The sequence below is a fragment of the Falco naumanni genome, chromosome Z (genome assembly GCF_017639655.2).
Source record: "Falco naumanni isolate bFalNau1 chromosome Z, bFalNau1.pat, whole genome shotgun sequence".
Lineage (NCBI taxonomy): Eukaryota > Metazoa > Chordata > Aves > Falconiformes > Falconidae > Falco > Falco naumanni.
In genome coordinates this window covers 74,699,188-74,716,524 of record NC_054080.1, presented here as the reverse complement: position 1 = coordinate 74,716,524, position 17,337 = coordinate 74,699,188, and the positions used below count along the sequence as shown (strand labels likewise).

The window sequence follows — 17,337 nt, the reverse complement described above, 5'->3', positions numbered from 1 at the left end:
CAAGGTCTTTGACCCCTCCCTGGAGTCTACTTCATGGTTCATGTTCATGATGCCATCTGAGAATGCATACAAGTGTGTGACCGTGCATGCACTTTATTAGTTATCAGGGTCTTCTCCAGGTTAAGCTGTTTACCCTGTGTACTAGTTGCATTTTCTATTACTGTTGCTGAATGCCTGCCTGAGGGACAGCTGTATAAACTAGCAAATATTAATGCAGTAGGTAACTACTTCCCAAAGCGTTCAGGAAGTTTCCTCCTGGGTTGCTGTGTTTTCTCCAACACAAAGAAAAGAGCAGCAGGATGTGTCTCATTGCCATGACCGAAACGGGCTGGATTTCCTGGGGATGCCCAAAGTCATGATCTAGTCCTGCCCTCGACTTCAGGCCCCGCTGTGACGTGCACCGAGCCCTGTTGTCCCACGCTACCCAGCGGATATCCCTCTAAAAGCACAGCCTCAGGCTGCCAGGAAACATAATTCATGCTGACCCCTTGCTGAGCTGGGCCATTGCCCCAGTGCGTGGCCGATTGGATAGCTTTCATTATCTGCTTTCCTTTACTTGCTGCGCCTCTCAGCTCAGGAAAGGAGGGTGGTGAGATTGCATGACTTTCCTGCCCAGGTGCTGCTGGCCTCCTGCCCTCCCCCTAGCCTGGTACCTCTAGTTTGTGGCTCTCAGACCTTCTCCTACAGAGAAAAGGGCTCCCCTTGCATGGGATGCTCATTTTCTGGTTGTCCTCCCAGGGTGTGAGATCTGCCATGAGCTGCAGCCTCCCGCCCTGGACCTGAACTTGGAGGGAAGAACAGTGTACGGTTTCCTGGCCTACCAAGCTGGCCCTGCATAAGGGCTGGAGCTCCTTCTTGGGTCTGCTGTGCTTTCCTGCAGCACACCAGCTGAGCCATTCCATTGTTTGATCAAAGCATCTTCCAGGCAGGGGCTTGTCTGGCTGAGAAAGGAACAAGAGTGTAAAACCATGTCTTCTCTGGAAGCCTGCACTCTGCACTGCAAACAAGCCTGCCCTGCGTTCCTATCAGGGTGCGTCCCCAGCACCCGGTGTCTGGGTGCCCTTTGCCTTCCTGCTGGGACAAAGAGCCCTTTCACACCCAATGTTTTTCCCCATTAGCTGCTGTTGCCTCCTGGTTTGGACAGTCCATTTAGCTTAACTGTTTATAACCTGCTGCAAGGGTCTTTTTTTCCTCTGGACTTTCTGTGGTTTGGCAGTGAGATCCTGGCTGCTGTTCCCAGGTGATGCTCTGCCCCATGAACCATGGTTCAAGTGAAGCTTTGCATTTTCTCCATCTTTCCACCCATCTCCTTCCCCACATGGCCCTGCAGAAAGATGCAGGCCAGGGGAAGCTCTGGGAACCGCTGGCAACGGAGCTTGACCTGGAGGCATGTCTCCCCACATGCATCACTCAGACCCATACTGAGGACCACAGTACCTGTACCCTCCTCCTTCCCTTCCCTTGCAACCCTTCCATTGGATTTCAACCTTTGGATTTGTTTATCTTGGCTGGACAGAGAGAAGATCTCCCTGAAGAACTTTCAGCCCTGGCGTGGGCTGCCACTCCATTGATAAACTACCACATTAACCTCTGGCAGTCTCTCACTTCCACTCCCTTCCCCAGTTTTCTCATTGCTCTGGTGCCTCATCTTCTCTCTGAACTTTTCCTGTTCAAGAGCATCACAGAGGCATTTTGATGACACAGGCTGGGCCATGCAGAGCTGAACACAGACCACCGCCACCTCACAGTCCCTCACTGCATTTACAGCCTGAGACATTTGGGTGAGGGCAGAAAGAGCTGTGTTGCCGAGCTGTGTGGGTTTTGCAGGGCTCTGGGTGATTTCGGAACAGGTCAGGCTGCCTAAAACCAAGTGCTTTAGGCACAAAACTGCCAGCCTCCAAACTGGTGTTATTAATTTGTCAATCCCAGCAGAGGACAAGGTAGCTGGAGGAAAACATAGACAGCTGTAACCACATGGTGCCATCTCTTCTCTGTGCAAGTTAGGTACGCACCATGTGCAGTGCTTGGTGCGGCACCCTACACTGTGGCTGTGCTTGCCCGAGCTGCGAGCGTGCAGCGGGCAGCACAAGAGGAGCGCACGGGCCCTGCCCCACACACTCAGAGGCTGCAGGGGGTACAGGAGCAGCCCTGGAGAGCCCTGCAGTGAGGCAGGCCTGTGGTGGGATTGTTGTCGATTTGTCAATAAGTTAAGATTGATTGACTTATTTGATTGATTAATTGATTTTATAAAATCATTTTATAAAATTGAAAAATAGAAGGATAAGAAATATTTTTAATGAAACTTATAGTTGCACAGTAAAAGCTGCTATGAGATCTTCTGTACATCCTGTACCAAGGCTAGAAGAAGGGGCTAGAACCATTGTTAAAACTTAGGGTTTGAAAGGTTTCTTTGTATTTGGCCAGTCTTCTGTATGTAGAAGTGTATTGAAATGTCAGAATATGAGATTAATGGAAACTGGGGAGAGTCGACTGGAACAGCTTGTAGTTACCTGCCAAGAAATCGTGAACTTTAGTAGCAGGTAATTCCGGCAGGGGGAGATCGCGACCACCGACTCATATACCACCTACCCAAATCGTACCCCAGACCCATTTCTAGACCTTTCTAAGCTCTACTGCGCAGAATCGGATATAGGAGGAGAATATGTTAATGATTTACGTGAAATAGCATGGTTATGCATGAATACTTAATGAATATGTATGAATAAGTTCTATATATGGTGTCTGATTTTGAGACCTGGTGTGCGTTGATCGTGAGAGGACTCGCTCACGCACCCGGCCATTAATAAAGAAGTGTCTGCTTATCTACATCACATTGGTGTCGATAAGTTCTTCATTCCGAGATTTCCGTAACAGTTTTGGCGACCCAGATGGGACCTCACTGAAGGAGACCGGAGGAGTCGGGGACCTGATCGGTTCCAGCTGGCACCGAGGATTTCTCGGGGATACCCATCGATCCCTGATCCGTAAGGCTCTTCGCGACATTCCCTGGATTTTTGGTAAGACACTTCTTTTTTTTTAATTGTAGTAAGTGGGTTGGAGTCCCACTAAAGTAAGTGAGTAAGTGCGCTAGAGGAAGTGGGTAGGAGTCCCACTATAATAAGTGTATGGTAAGGAGTGGGATGGAGTCCCAGCAGTGGGTTGGAGTCCCACTGAGTAAGTCTGCCTGTCAGACGCGGTGAAAGAGCTGCGCAGGGTAGGACTAGGAATCTGCCCGTAAGACATAAGTGAAAGCTATTGCAGGGTTGGACAAAAGTGGAGACAAGAGAATCTATATGCTATAGTGTTCTTTAAGGTAGTGCCTCTAACAAGAAGTTAGAAGACTTTTTTGGTTTCTTTGTTGTTTTTGTGAGTTTGTGTATTAAGAAGAAAATTAAGAGGTACAATATTGTGTTATATGATTGTTTAAAGTAACTGTGGGAAAGTGTAAGTGTGGCTGTAAGGGTGAGACGTGCAATTGAGAACGGAAGCGAGTGTGGAGTATGGATCCGCGGATCGGAGTGACAGAGTTGAATAATCTTGTATTGTACTGTGAGTAATTACACCATGGCAACTAAGTTAACTCGGTTGTTTAAAAGTAAAAGCATGGGTAATCTTGCTCTAAATGACAAAATCCCGAAAAATTCTTCGTTGGGATGTTTATTGGCACATTGGGGGAATTTACAGGCTGATCTGCAAAAGAGCCAGATGATTGAGTATTGTAATAATTTGAGTACTGTAATAATTGGTGGCCCTTGTATATATTGGATGATCAGGAAAAGTGGCCCACGAATGGGACACTGAATTATAACACTATTTTGCAGTTAATGCTGTATTGTAAAAGAGAAGGGAAATGGAATAAAATGCCAGATGTGGATTTGTTCTTTTACTTAAGACAAAGAAAGGATTGGCAGAATGAATGTAAGCTAACTATTAGAGATAATTTGGTAATGGCTATAACTTCTGATAATAAGAAAGTGGAAAAAAATGTTGTTCAAATTGTGAGATTGGGAGTGGATACAGGAGCGACATTTTTTTATTAAATACCTGTAAAGGAAAAATTGGAACAAAAACAGGCCATTCCTGCAACCCCTGGATTTGAAATTTGGAAATAAGATAATTACACGTGAATTTTTGTATGTACCAGAATGTCTGATACCCTTCTTAGGAAGAGATTTGTTATCCAAATTAAATGCACAAATTGTTTTTGACAAAGGAGAACTTTTCCTGAAAATACCTGAGTCAAAAACGGGAGAAATCCTGATGATATAAGAAAAAGTAAAGGAACAAGAAATTCCACCAGAGGTGGATTTGGCAGTGATCCCTACTGTATGGGAAACAAATATTCCTGGTAAATCAAAACTAGCAGAACCTGTTAAAATAGATTTGAAGGAAGGCGCAGGAACCGTGAGAATTAAAAAATATCCAATCAAACCAGAAGTGAGACAGGAATTGAAGAAATTGATTGATAAATTTTTGGAGTATAAAATTTTGGAAGAATGTGAATCTGAGTATAATACTCCTATTTTACCAGTCAGAAAACCTTTGGGTGAACATAGACTGGTACAAGACTTGAGAGCAGTAAATCAAATAGTTAAGGATATTTATCCTGTAGTAGCAAACCCTTACACACTGTTAACAGCATTGAGGGAGAATTATCAGTGGTTTACAGTGCTTGATTTAAAAGATGCTTTCTTTTGTATACCTTTGGAAAAGGAAAGCAGAAAACTGTTTGCTTTGAATGGGAAAATCCTCAAACTGGGCGAAAGATGCAGTTGACATGGACTAGATTACCCCAAGGATTTAAAAACAGTCCAACTATTTTTGGAAATCAGTTAGCAAAGGAACTTGAAATCTGGAAACAGGATAAATCAAGACCTGGGCATTTACTTTTACAATATGTGGATGATATATTGATTGCTACAGAAGAAAGACTTATTTGTATACAGGTGACTATTGACCTTTTGAATTTCCTGGGACTAAATGGGTATAAGCTATCCAGGAAGAAAGCCCAAACAGCCTGCCAGACTGTGATATATCTCGGCTTTGAGATTTCAAAAGGACAACGACAATTAGGAAAAAATCGCACAGAAGCTATTTGTGGTATACCTGAGCTGAGAAATATTCATGAACTCAGAGCATTTTTGGGAATGACTGGGTGGTGTCGCCTTTGGATCATGAACTATGGGCTAACAGCTAAACCGCTGTACGAGGCCCAAAAGAATTCTCCCTTTGTATGGGGCCCACAACAACAAAAGGCTTTTGTAGAGTTGAAATGTGCCTTAATGTCTGCACCTGCCTTGGGACTGCCGGATCTAACCAAAGATTTCCAGCTGTTTGTACATGAAAGACAACACCTTGCACTGGGCGTGTTAACCCAGAGGACAGGAAGCTGGAAACGACCAGTTGGATATTTCTCTAAACAACTGGACACAGTGAGTAAAGGGTGGCCAAACTGCCTTCGAGCAGTGGCCGCAACAGTGATGCTCATACAAGAAACTCGGAAATTGACTTTGGGAAGAACAATAACAGTCTATGTTCCACACATGGTGATAACTGTCCTAGAACAGAAGGGGGGACATTGGCTGTCCCCCAGACGAATGATGAAATACCAGGTGGTACTGACTGAACAAGATGATGTGATTCTAAAGACAACTAACCTGGTAAATCCTGCAGTGTTTTTAAGTTCCATACAGGAAGAAGGACGACTGGAACATGATTGCTTGGCTACCATCGAGTATGTTTATTCCAGTCGTGAAGATCTGAAGGATGTGCCATTGGAGCGACCAGACTGGGAATTGTATACTGATGGAAGCAGCTTTATGGAACAAGGAGTTCGATATGCCGGATATGCGGTAACAACAGAGACTAGAGTTATAGAAGCAGGAGCATTGGTGAGTACCACATCAGCCCAAAAGGCGGAACTCATCGCTTTAATTCGAGCCTTAGAACTAAGCAAAGACAAGAGAGTAAATATCTGGACTGATTCAAAATATGCCTTTGGGGTAGTGCATGTCCATGGAGGTTTGTGGAAAGAGAGGGGGTTATTGTCCTCTCAAGGATCAAACATTAAGCATCAAACAGAAATTTTACGATTATTGCAAGCAGTTCAAAAACCAGATCAAGTAGCAATCATGCACTGTAAGGCACACCAGATTGGGAATACAAAAATAATAGCCGGGAATAATTTAGCTGATAGAACAGCAAAAAAAGGTAGCAAAGAAACAAGCATTACAAATGGCAATAATTCCTTCTAAAACAGTAACCCTTCCTAGGGGAAACCCGAGATATTCAGAGGAAGATGACAAATTGGGTCAGTTATTAAATGCTAAGAAAAACTTAGCGGGATGGTGGGTAACTCCTAACCGACAAGTAGTAATTCCACCTTTTTTGATGAGAGAGATAATTCAAACAAGACACCAAGAAAGTCACTGGGGGGCAGAAGCCTTAGTAACATCTTTACGAAAGCAAGTAATATCAGTTAAAATTTTGGGAATAGCTAAAATAGTAACTGCAAAATGTGAGGTATGTTTGAAAAATAATCCAACGATTAAGAAAAAGGTTCAAATGGATAGGCTGAAGTCTGGTACAGAACCTGGAGATTATTGGCAAGTAGATTTTTCAGAGCTGCCTAGACAAAATGGGTACTGGTACATCTTGGTAGGTGTTGATACTTTTGCAGGATGGCCAGAAGCCCTTCCCTGTCGTACCACCCAAGCAAAAAAGGTTGTAAAGTGGTTATTACAAGAAATAATTCCAAGATTTGGAGTTCCTATTGGAATTTCCTCTGACAGAGGTCCACACTTTGTTGCTGAAGTAGTCCAAAGTGTTAGCAAAGTATTGGGTATTAATTGGGATTTACACGCGTCTTGGAGACCACAATCTAGTGGGAAAGTGGAAAGGATGAATCAAACTTTGAAACGACAAATAAGTAAAATTTGTCAAGAAACCAGTCTAAAGTGGCCTCAGGTGCTTTCATTGGCATTATTATGAGTAAGGGTACAGCCAAAGAGTGGAACCTCAGTCAGTCCTTATGAATTATTATATGGAAAAACATATGAGTCTCCAGAACCGAATCTAAACATACATGTAAAAGGAAAACAAGATGTGTATAACTATTTGCTTTTTCTAAGGAAAACTTTGGCTGCAATTTGGAGTGCAGTAATTTGGAATAGACCTTTATTCCAGGAAAATTCAGTGCATGATTTCCAACCAGGAGACTATGTCTATGTGAAGACCTGGACCTCCGAACCTTTGCAGGAGCACTGGAGAGGACCTTTCCAGATACTGTTAACCACTTTTACAGCTATCAAAATTGCAGAATCGGATGCTTGGATACATGATACTCGAGTGAAGAAAGCACCTACTCTGTGGAAGATTGTGAATCGTGACCCAGAGACTTTAAAATTGACTTTGAAACATGTCTAATTTTTCATATCAGGTTATGATTGTTCTTTGGATTTTATTTTGGTCAGTAGTGTTGGTGGGACCATGGGCTGACTTGGTGGACAGGAACAAAAGACAAATAGAAACAGAACAAGTAATTGACATTCCCAAACAAATGGATGAGGAAAATTTGATGGTAGGATTGATTAAAGAATTTGCCAATTTATAAAATGTCACGCAGATCACTGCTTGTTTGCCAATACCGAGGGCAGTAGGTGAATCTATTCCATGAGGAATTTTAACCATGAATCTGACCAATCTGGAATATAAAAATGAGACCACCTATTGTGAACAAAGGCCAGTAACTCAACGGTATGAACAAGTAAAGGTTATTAGAAAACAGTGGAAGTCGCCAGGTAAAGAAACAGATTGTAAAAAAACCCTATTGAATTATGATTTTATAACAGGATCCCGACCTAGTGCCATAGCTTGAGTTCTTCTTCCTGGGGGTCCAAATCCCCAGTTAGGATGGTGTTCTTATGATGAACAACTTAAAACCAATGTGAGCAGAAGTATCATGAAATGGAAGTGTAACAAAACTGGCCAAGGTACACAATTAGTAGAACAATGGGACTCTATATGGCCTATGTCCATATTTTCCCATTTTCAGTATACGGCAAGAACTTCTTGGTGTTTTACCTGGGATGGAAAAGTTTGTTTCAGTATTACCCTGGGTCAATGATAGATCAATTTCATCGGGAGAGAAGGAAAATAAAATAGTACTGTGGTGGAAATGTGAAAAAGTGTATGATTGCAGTAATGCAGACTTAGTAATCCAAAGAATTCCTCCGTAGGCCACTGTTTTAAAATACGGTTGTTTTTGTCGAGGTCTTAAGAACACTCTCAATTTAACCGGCACTTTTACAGTTAGAAAAGGAACTTTGTTTAGTTGTAGTAAAACTACTATTTGAAGTCCAGGACATTTAGTTTGGGCATTAAGTGATGGAACCTGGACCACACATTTACCATTAGATGGTAAGGTGAAACAAATTACTTTAGGCATGCCAACATTGTGTCCAATTTGGAAGAAATCACCATTTAAAGGATCCTTAGAGAATTTAGAATTGAAACGAATAAAGAGATCTGAGATAAATTATGATATTTGGAATGAACCATTTACAGGAATGAAGACTGGTTGGGCACTTGAATCACTTTTAAATCCTATAGCTTCATATAGAAACAGAGCATGGCTCTATCAGTTAACTGGTCAAGTGGAAAAATTAGCAAGCATTAACAAAAAGGGGTTTAAGGAATTGAATATATAATTACCGGCGACTTCCAATTCTACAAAATAGAATGGCACTAGATATGCTCCTACTTAAAGAACATGGAGTATATGGATATCTCAAAGATAAATTGGACCACTGTTGTATCCACATTCCAAATGTTACTCAGGATGTGGAACATGATCTAGACCTATTAGGAAAAATTGAAAAAGAAACTGAAACAATTCAAAAGGATATGTCAGAAGATTGGCTTGGGAAAATTTTTAACAAACTGGGATGGAATTTGAGCTCTTGGATACAATCTATAATTAAAACTTTGTTTCTGTTACTAATTGTCTTTTTGATGAGCATGCTAGTATATGCATGTTTGAAGAAACAACTTACCAATAGAATTGCAGTCAATCGTATGATTATGAGAGAAGTACCAACTATTTTATCAAGACATGATCCATCACCAAAATATGTTGAAACAAAAGATATATGAATAATGTGAAAGTATTGAAATAATGATTTTCAACACTTTCAAAGAGGGGAAATGTTATCGATTTGTCAATAAGTTAAGATTGATTGACTTTATTTGATTGATTAATTGATTTTATAAAATCATTTTATAAAATTGAAAAATAGAAGGATAAGAGATATTTTTAATGAAACTTACAGTTGCACAGTAAAAGCTGCTATGAGATCTTCTGTACATCCTGTACCAAGGCTAGAAGAAGGGGCTAGAACCATTGTTAAAACTTAGGGTTTGAAAGGTTTCTTTGTATTTGACCAGTCTTCTGTATGTAGAAGTGTATTGAAATGTCAGAATATGAGATTAATGGAAACTGGGGAGAGTCGACTGGAACAGCTTGTAGTTACCTGCCAAGAAATCGTGAACTTTAGTAGCAGGTAATTCCGGCAGGGGGAGATCGCGACCACCGACTCATATACCACCTACCCAAATCGTACCCCAGACCCATTTCTAGACCTTTCTAAGCTCTACTGCGCAGAATCGGATATAGGAGGAGAATATGTTAATGGTTTACAGGAAATAGCATGGTTATGCATGAATACTTAATGAATATGTATGAATAAGTTCTATATATGGTGTCTGATTTTGAGACCTGGCGTGCGTTGATCGTGAGAGGACTTGCTCACGCACCCGGCCGTTAATAAAGAAGTGTCTGCTTATCTACATCACATTGGTGTCGATAAGTTCTTCATTCCGAGATTTCAGTAACAGGATGACAGGCTGCTAGGGATCTTTGGGGACAGGCAGCTCACCTGGCAGCCCAGGTGCTGGGGGGCAGCATAGGGGTCACCTCACTGGGGGCCCCCTGCCAAGGCACTGGCGGCAGGGCCAAGGCCCCTTGGGTACAGGCCGTGTCACTCCACGACCGGGCGGTGTCCCCCTCCTGCAGGCTGCTCCCCTGGGGCAGGCCGTACCTCCCCGCCGCAAGACCGAGCGCTGATGTCAGGCTGTACCCGCTCACCCGCCTGTGCCCCCCGCCGCAGGCCCAGGCCCACCCCGTGACAGGCCCGAGCCCGGCCTCCACGCGCCGGCCGGCCGTGCCCCGCCATGACATCCCGCGGCCCCGCCCCGCCCCCGCGCGGCCCCGCCCCAGCCCCGCGCGCCACTTCCGGCGGCGGCGGCGCGCGCAGCCGGCGCGTGACATCAGGTGGCCCCGGAAGGGCGGGGGAGGGGGAAGGGGCCGCGGGGCGGTTCCGGTCCGGTCCGACCTCGGGTCCGCGCCCGGTCCTGCGTCCCGGGTCCCGCCGCCATGACGCTCGCCGTGTTCTTCGGGTGCACCTTCATCGCCTTCGGGCCGGCGTTCGGCCTCTTCCTCTTCACCATCGCCCACGACCCGCTCCGCATCATCATCCTCATCGCCGGGTCAGTCTGGCACCGTCACCGTCACCGTCACCGGAGGGGCACCCGGTGCCGCCGTGCATACCGGTGTGGGCGTGATGGGGGCACTGGTACCAGTGCTGGTGCTAGTACCAGTGTGGGTGCGATGGGGCGCTTGTACCAGTGCTGGTGCTGGTACCAGTATGGGTGCGATGGGGCGCAGGTACCACTACTGATGCAAGTACCAGTATGGGTGTGATGGGGTGCTGGTACCAGTGCCGGCGCTGGTACCGGTATGGGTGTGATGGGGTGCTGGTACCAGTGCCGGCGCTGGTACCGGTATGGGTGTGATGGGGTGCTGGTACCAGTGCCGGCGCTGGTACCGGTATGGGTGTGATGGGGTGCTGGTACCAGTGCCGGCGCTGGTACCGGTATGGGTGTGATGGGGTGCTGGTACCAGTGCCGGCGCTGGTACCGGTATGGGTGTGATGGGGTGCTGGTACCAGTGCCGGCGCTGGTACCGGTATGGGTATGATGGAGTGCTGGTACCAGTGCTGGCGCTGGTACCGGTATGGGTATGATGGAGTGCTGGTACCAGAGCCAGTGCTGGTATCGGTATGTGTGTGATGGGATGCTGGTACCAGCGCTGGTTCTGGTACCAGTATGGGTGCGATGGAGGCTGGTTCCAGTATGGGTGTTCTGGGGTGCTAGTACCAGTATGGGTGTTTTGAGGCGCTAGCACCAGTGCTGGTACTGGTACCAGTATGGGTGTTTTGGGGTGCTGGTACCAGAGCCAGTGCTGGTACCATTGTGTATGTTTTGGGGTGCTGGTATCAGTATGCGGGTTGTGGGGCACTGGTACCAGTGCCAGTGCTGGTATCAGTGTGGGTGCAATAGGGCACTGCTACCAGTGCTGGTACTAGTACCAGGATGGGTGCAATGGGGCGCTGGTACCAGTATGGGTGTTTTGGGGTGCTAGTACCAATGCTGGACCTGGTACCAGTACCAGTGTGAGTCTTTTGGGGTGCTGTTACCAGTGCTGGTACTGGTTCCAGTATGGGTGTTTTGGTCTGCTGGTACCAGTGCCGGTGCTGGTACTGGTACCAGTATGAGTATTTTGGGGTACTGGTACTGGTTCCAGTGTGGGTGTTTTGGGGTGCTGCTACCAGTGCTGGTTCTGGTACTAGTATGGGTATGATGGGGCATTAGTATCAGTATGGGCATCACGGGGGAACTGGTACCAGTGCTGGTCCTGGTACCGGTACCAGTATGAGTATTTTGGGGTGCTGTTACCAGTGCTGTTACTGGTTCCAGTATGGGTGTTTTGGGGCGCTGGTACCAGTGCTGGTTCTGGTACCAGTATGGGTGCGGTGGGGTGCTGGTACCAGTATGGGCATCACAGGGGCACTGGTACCAATATGGGTGTGACAGGGATGTCACTGGTACTGGCAGAGGCACAACAGGGTGACCAGTACCGCTGCTGTTGTGGGCACAGCAAGGGCACCAGTAGCAGTACTCATGCTGGTGCTGTTGGTTGCATGACAGGGGCACCAATATTGTTTCTCTTACTGGTATCATGGACATGTTAGGGACACCAGTCCTCATACTGGTGGTTGTGGTCATGAGAGGAGCACCAGTACTGGTGCTCATACCCTTGTGAGTGTGATGGGGCACCAGTATCCGTACTTGTGCTGGTACCATTGCAGAGAACAGCAGGAGCACCAGTACTTTTACTGGTACAGTTGTGGGCGTGACAGGGGCACCAGTATTGGTACTTGTACTGGTACCATTGTGGTCACCACATGGTGTGGGCATAATGGGGAGGACACTGGTATCAGTAATGACATGGTATTGGTGGAGCGGTGGTACCAGTACCAGTGCAGGTTTGGTTGTGGTGCTGGTGCATGCGTGCAGCCAGGGCACTGTACCAGTACTGCTGTGGAATCTGGTACTGGAACTGGTATGGGCTTGGATGTGAGCCTGGAGCTGATACTGGTGTGAGCACAAAGGGGGCGCTGGTGCCAGTTCTTGTTACCAGCAAACAAGGAAAGTAGGCACAGCAGCAGTACCAGTACAGACACCACCTGCACTGCACTGGTACCAGAATGGCAGTGACACTGGTAGAAGGGTGAGTGAGGCTGGAGCACAGCTGCCGTCATGGTGCCGGTACCGCCACAGAGGGGTGCAGGCATAGTGGCAGTGGGCACTGGTGTGGCACCAGTACTGGCCCTTGTCCTGACACAGCACTGGTGCCAGCAGGTGTGCTCGCTCTCTTGCAGGGCTTTCTTCTGGCTGGTGTCACTGCTGCTGTCCTCCCTCATCTGGTTTATCGCAGTTAAAGCCAGCGACCCCCGGGATGAGCTGTTGCAGAAGGGGCTTCTGATATTTGGGGTGATGTTCTCCGTGCTGCTGCAGGAGGCCTTCCGCTTCCTCTACTACAAGCTTCTCAGGTAAGAGCATCTCCCACCCTGCTCCAGCGCTGCCCAGTGGTCCTCCCATCCTCCCAGCCACTGGCAGGTGCCAGGTTTCAGCTGGGAGCTCCTGGGCCGGGGGGGTGCCAAGCATGGCACCAAGCCACCTCAGCCCTCGCTGACAGCACATGGGTGGCACCAGTGGCGGTATGTTGACCTCGAGTGGGTTTCAGGTGGTGGAGCAGAGCAGCCCTAGGGCCTGGAGGACCCTAGGCTGATGTGGCTGGTAACGTCTCCCTGAATTTGGGACGGGTAGGCTGTGGGTTTGGGCTGCCACAGGACATGGTGGCTAGCACCAGCAGTGCTTCTGAGGCTTAGGGGGACACCAGTCACTGGGAAATGCCCACTTTGCTGCGTGGGAGACAGAGAAGGGTTAGGGATCTGCCCTCATCTCGTGACAACTCTTGTTCCTTTCTTAGGGACGGTTTTGTGTGGCAGGGACAGCCTGAAGGTGGTTTTGGGGCTCTGTGGGGCAGCACGTTGCCCCCATCCCTGTGCTCTCTGCCCTGGCCAGCCTGGGGCAAAGTCTCGCAGGATCTCAGGAGCCCCCAGCCCCTCTCGTGCTGCCGGCCCAGGGCTTGGGGCTGCACAAGGGGACGTGACGCCGGGGTCAGCAGCCCTCATAGCCCCCCGCCTTTCTGGCTGGACACTGGTGAGGGACTGGGGGACGGCCAGGGGGCCGGACACAGGGGCTTGTACCGCTCCGTGTGGCAGGGCGCTGCCGGAGGCGGGCAGGCAGAGGGTAGCAGAGCTCTGTGGAGCAGCCTCTAACGCAAGCACTGCCTTTCCTTTGCCCCGCGGATCTCTGGTTGCAAGCACTGCTGTTCTCCCTGGGCTGAGAAGCTGTCTGGTGTTCTCCTCACCCACCGCACCTCTGCCTGATAAAAATTATAAAGCCCACTCTCCCAGTTTCTCTCCCCAAAGAATGTTTCTAGCTCTTTGAGCCCTGCACCCTCTCCATTTTTCCCCCACGCCTTCTAAGGGTATAAATGTGGAGATCAGGTGCACCTTCCTGGTATGTGCCTCCCACGCCTGCACTGGTGCTGCTTCCCATGTGGGGATGCCGCTTGCTTTGCGCCCAGTGCTCGCTCGCCCCAGCCCTGCAGGTTGGAACTCACATTCCTCTCTGGAAAATCTTTCTGTGTGGCTTCACATGGATTTCACATGCGTCATTTGTCTGGTGGTTTAAAGTGATCATGTGAGTGCTTTCCGTGGTAGGTGTTGCAGCTTGGGGGTGGGGAGGTTACCAGGAGCGTGGGGTAGTGCAGATTGAGACCCCAGTCCCATCTGCTCCATCCTGGTGCTGCACAGCAGGTGGCCAGGCTGTGCCGGGCTCCAGCATGCTCTCACCCCACAGGAAGGCCATCGAGGGATTGATGGCCCTCAGTGAGGACGGCTGCTCCCCCATTTCCATCCAGCAAATGGCATATGGTGAGTGCTGCGCAGAGCGGGGCACCCAGACCACAGAGCCAGGGGTGAGCCCTGGCATGGCTGTGCATGGTGCTGGGGGGAACAGGAGGTTTCTCACACTGAAACTGTCTGGGAGGTGCCTTGGGTGGCCCTGGGAGGCTCAAGGCCTGATGGTGTCCCTGTCCTGTCCTGGCAGTGGCTGGTGTGGGCTTCGGGCTCATGAGTGGCGCCTTCTCCATGATCAATCTGCTGGCGGACGCGTTAGGGCCCGGCACAGTGGGCATCCATGGGGATTCACAGCTTTACTTCCTGACCTCAGGTGAGTGACCAGCACCCTTCGCTCGTCTCTGCCTCGCCGCAGAGGCAGCAACATGGGGGGGTCTGGATTCTCCCTTCCATCCTGTCCCCTCCATGCTGCATCCTCTACCCATCTGAACCCCTTACTGTCCCCTCTTACATCTCTGCGTGCCAAACCCTTCTTTCTGTCACCTGTGGCCCTCCTTCCTCCTCTCCCCCATCCCTCTCACACTTGGTATCTGCCACAGCACCTCCCAGTCCATCCCAGAAGTGCCCCTACTCCCCTTTCCTGGCTCCTCTCCATCCCTCCCCGAGCCTGCAGGCCACGTCAGGGCGGGTGGTTCCCTGGTGACACCTCTCTGCCACTCCTTGCAGCTTTTATGACCATGGTGCTGATTTTCCTTCACACCTTCTGGGGGATCCTCTTCTTCCACGGCTGTGAGCATCAGCGCTGGTGGGAGATCACAGCGGTCATTGCCATGCACCTTGCTGTTTCGGGGTCGGTGAGTAGCTGGGAGCAGAGCTCTGTGCCAAGACCTGTTTTCAGGGGTGGCTGCGGTACGTGCTGGTCACTGTGCCAGGGCAGGGGCAACAGCCTGTCACACTAGTGAAGCAGTTGGGTTTGGGGGACTTGCATCTGGCCCTTCACAAACCAAATTCTGGAGTTGGTGTCCGCTGTCCCACTTCACTTGCTGAGGCAGTGATGCTGCCACCCATTCTGTCCCTGTTCACCCCTCTCCTACCTCTCTCCGCAGACATTTTGCAACCCCCTGTACGTGGGAAGCCTGGTGCCCTCCTACCTGCTGATGGCCACTGCTGCTGCCTGGGCTTACCTGCTTTCGGGGGGATCTGCCCAGAACCTGCAGCGCTTCCTGCTTTGTAAGTCCAGCTGCATAAAGTGGATGGGGGATGCTATTGGCCCCTCTGGGTACCAGGACCAGTGCTGGGATGGGGAGAGGGTGTCCCCTGGGGCAGGAACAAGGGTGTTGTCCCTTTGGCTGGCAGACTGAAGGAGAAGCTGGGGCTTGGGGCCATGGTTGTGTTGTTGCCTCTCCTTGGGGAAGCAGATGGGGTGAAGAGTCTGTTGAACACTGACCCCTTCTCCTCTTGGTTCCTGCAGGTCTACAGAGTGGAGCCAGTCCCCAGCTGGGATCCTGAGGCCCCACAGGACATTCCTGTCCCCAGCCACCCCTGCCCTCCCCTCCATTCTGGCAGCAATAGCAGCCGTCACCTTCTCTGCAATATCTTTTCTCCTGGACTGAGGGACCCTGACCAGTCCCAGCAAGGCAGGTGCTGGGGTCTGGCTGTGGCAGCCAGCTGACCAGTGTGGCTGGGGCTGGCTTGCTCTGATGCACCTTAAGGAGCCCCCAGAGAACAGCTGTTTTGGGGGACCCAGCTTTGCTGGCCCGCCACAAGCAGAGCCCCGGTTAGCCTGCCTGGGAGGGATGCTACCTTGGACTGCTGGAGAGGCCTGAGCCCAAAGAAACGCACTGCTTCTCCCCCCTCTGCAGATGTGCCATCCCCTGTGCTGGGGGGAGGCGGGGAGGGGGGATGCGAGGCAGGAAGGGGTGCTGCCCCACATCACCTCCTCACTGCAGGATGGAGGAAACAGCTTTGTAAAGTGCTGCTATGCTCTGGGCTGGGGATAATTGCTGTGGTGCTACTTTCTCCACCTCTGCCCAGCCTCACTGCCCTGGGAGTCATGGTCCTGGCACTGGACTGCAGTAGCAGCAGTAAGCCAGCATCCTGGTGCAGGGAGGATGTTGCTGGGTGAAAGGGGATAATCAACACCCAGGGTGGGAGGAGGATGGGGAAAAGCCAGTACCATAAGAGCCCAGTGGTTGTGGAGGGTGGTGGAGGGCTGAGGAGGAGATGCAACCCTGCAGCTGCTGCCCATGCAGCTTGGGGAGGGGGTTCAAGGGGCCATTCCAGTGGGTCAGTGCCCTCTCCTGCTCCTGGAGAGGCATTTTCAAGCAGGCATAAGCCCTGATGCTGTGCTACAGGGCTGGGAAGGAGAAGCTGCCATCAGGCTCAGGGCTGAGAAGGCAGTTCTGTCCACAGTGGGCTTTTATACCAATAAAAAGATACCACAGACAAGGGTTGTGTGTGGCTAGCAGTGCTGCTGTTGTGGGCAGGGTGCAAGCACCCTGCAGCAGTGGTGGCAGTGGCTTCTGCTGGTGTGACTGGGTGGGGGAAGTCTGGCAGTTGCAGACCCCAGTTGCCTGGAGGTCTTGCTCCTGCTCTGTCCATCTTGGCAGGGGTGGGTTTTAGTTTTACTGCTTTGGGACAGAGGCTGCTAAGCGCTGGGTACCTGCAGGTTCCTCCCCTCCCCTGGACCTGGCCTGTTTCTCTTGATTTTGCCATGGCTGTAGAGCTCCCTGAGGCTTGGCTCCAGCTGCACTGGAGCCACCAGGAAAGGTGGGAGACAGCCATGAATCTGGGATCACTCCAGCTGTGGTAGAGCTGGAGCTGTGCTGGGTGGGGGTTGGCCAGTGAGGAAGTGGTGGTTCTGTCACCTTCAGCTCTGCCTTTCTCCAGCCCTACCAAGCCATGGCTATGTTTTTCCAATACTTTGCACAAATAAGAGGAGGAAGAAGTCCCAGAGCGATGGAGGGCAGGGCCAGGCTGTGCAAGGAGCCCTGCGTTGCTTTCTCTGGAG

General features: G+C 49.6%; 1 protein-coding gene across 1 annotated transcript; it reads left to right on the top strand.

Moving 5' to 3' along the window:
• Nucleotides 1-10,334: 10,334 nt before the first annotated feature.
• On the top strand, nt 10,335-16,775 carry LOC121081510 (gamma-secretase subunit Aph-1b-like). Its single transcript, XM_040580613.1, has 7 exons — nt 10,335-10,545; nt 12,780-12,950; nt 14,329-14,402; nt 14,578-14,700; nt 15,054-15,181; nt 15,434-15,557; nt 15,799-16,775. The coding sequence occupies exons 1-7, from the start codon at nt 10,433-10,435 to the stop codon at nt 15,834-15,836; spliced, it is 771 nt and encodes a 256-aa protein (XP_040436547.1). The 5' UTR covers nt 10,335-10,432; the 3' UTR covers nt 15,837-16,775.
• The last annotated feature ends 562 nt before the right edge of the window (nt 16,776-17,337 follow it).